The 1,783-nt window shown below is 37.9% G+C and overlaps 1 protein-coding gene across 1 annotated transcript; it reads right to left on the bottom strand.

The window, feature by feature from the left end:
• Positions 1 to 356: 356 nt before the first annotated feature.
• Positions 357 to 1,443, bottom strand: LOC138897744 (uncharacterized mitochondrial protein AtMg00810-like). The gene is made up of 4 exons (XM_070183755.1): positions 1,378 to 1,443; positions 1,050 to 1,162; positions 803 to 969; positions 357 to 700 (listed from the first exon to the last, which is right to left on the bottom strand). Exons 1-4 carry the CDS (start codon positions 1,441 to 1,443, stop codon positions 357 to 359), a joined length of 690 nt encoding a protein of 229 aa, XP_070039856.1.
• Positions 1,444 to 1,783: the final 340 nt, after the last annotated feature.

Here is a 1,783-nt window from a genome sequence, read left to right as displayed (position 1 = left end):
AGAGAGAATTGAGAATGAAATCTGATTCTATATTTTCTCTCCAATGCATGAGCACAATACATATATACAATTCACACACGTGTACTCCCACTAACTAACTAACTAACTAATTAACCAACTTATTACAAAGTAAAGGCACGTGACTTCAATACTGCCCCTCAAGCTGGAGGGTGTTACCCATCTAACACTCCTAGCTTGGATAACATGTAATGGTGTTGTGCTGTACCCAACCCTTTTGTGAAAAGTTCAGTCAGATATTCTGGTCGAATCAGTCCCTTCTTGATCTTCTCCCTAATAAAATGGCAGTCGATCTCGATATGTTTTGTTCTCTCATGATATATTGGATTAGCTGCAATCTACATTGTTGCTTTACTGTTACTGAAAAACTTAACTGGTGTTGATACGTCAACACTCAATTCTTTTAGTAGACCTTCTAGCCAAACCACTTCAGCTACTGCTACTGCCATACTTCTGTACTCAGCATTAGCTGAGCTTCTGCTTATGGCTTGTTGCTTCTTGGATTTCCAAGATATCAAGGACTCCCCTAACTTGACTGTATCGCCTGTTACTGGTCTCCTTGTATTTGGACAAGCATCCCAGTCTGAATCACAAAGGGCTGCTAATTGCTCTATATCAGCTCCTCTCTTTAAGAGTATTCCTTGTCCAGGTGACCCCTTAATGTACCTCACAAATCTCAAAGCTGCATTCCAATGTGATAGTTTTGGTTATTGCATGAACTGACTCAGTATTTGCACTGCAAAACAGATATCTAGCCTGGTGATGGTCAATTACTGTAGCTTGCCTACTAACTTCTGATAACTCCCAGCATCTGTCAATTGCTCATCATCAGATTTCCCAACATGAGTATCATACTCAACAAATGTGAGTTTAAGGTTAATCTCCAGTAGTGTAGTAACAGGTTTGGATCCAGTCAAACCAATATCTTCAAGCAATTCTAAAGCATACTTTCTTTGATTAAGTAGGATCCCAGACTTAGATCTTAAAACTTCAATGCCCAGGAAATATCTCAACTTTCCTAAGTCCTTTACTTTAAGCCTGTATGAAGGGTTTCTTTAGCTTCTTTAATCAGCTTCTTGTTGCTCCCTGTGATAAGAATATCATATACATACACCAAGATTATGACTATATCATCCCCATCCCTCTTTTTCAATAGAGAATGATCATAAGAACTCTACTTGTAGCATGCTTCTATCAAGGCATCTGTGAGCTTGATGTTCCATTGTCGAGATGCTTTTTTTAAGCCATAGAGTGACTTAAGTAGTTTGCATATCTTATACTCCCCTTGTCTGTGAAAGCCTTGAGGCAAATTCATTATACTTCTTCCAATAAATCTCCTTGTAAAAAGGTATTATTTACATTCGTTTGTAAAAGATCCCAATCTCTTGAGGCTGCAATAGTTATCACTGTTCTCACTGTTACCATCTTGGAAACTGGTGAGAATGTTTCATAATAGTTTAAACCTTATTGATGTGTGTATCCTTTTCCCACTAGTCTGGCCTTGTATTTGTCAATTTCTCCATTGGCTTTGTACTTAATTTTGTACACCCATTTAGACCCCACTGTTTGTTTGCCTACTGGGAGATAAATTTTTTTTCAGGTATGGTTGTCTTCCAAGGCAGTTATTTCCTGCCTCATGGCTTCTATCCACTTCTCATCTTAAGTAGCTTCCTTAAAATTTTTTGTTTCTACAGCAATTGAGACAAGACCAACATATGATTGATAGGATTCTGGGAGGTGGTTGTAAGAAATATGATTAGTAATA

This window comes from Nicotiana tomentosiformis, chromosome 8 (genome assembly GCF_000390325.3).
Source record: "Nicotiana tomentosiformis chromosome 8, ASM39032v3, whole genome shotgun sequence".
Classification (NCBI taxonomy): domain Eukaryota; kingdom Viridiplantae; phylum Streptophyta; class Magnoliopsida; order Solanales; family Solanaceae; genus Nicotiana; species Nicotiana tomentosiformis.
The sequence above is the reverse complement of the archived record's forward strand: the minus strand, read 5'-3'. Positions and strand labels throughout refer to the sequence as shown.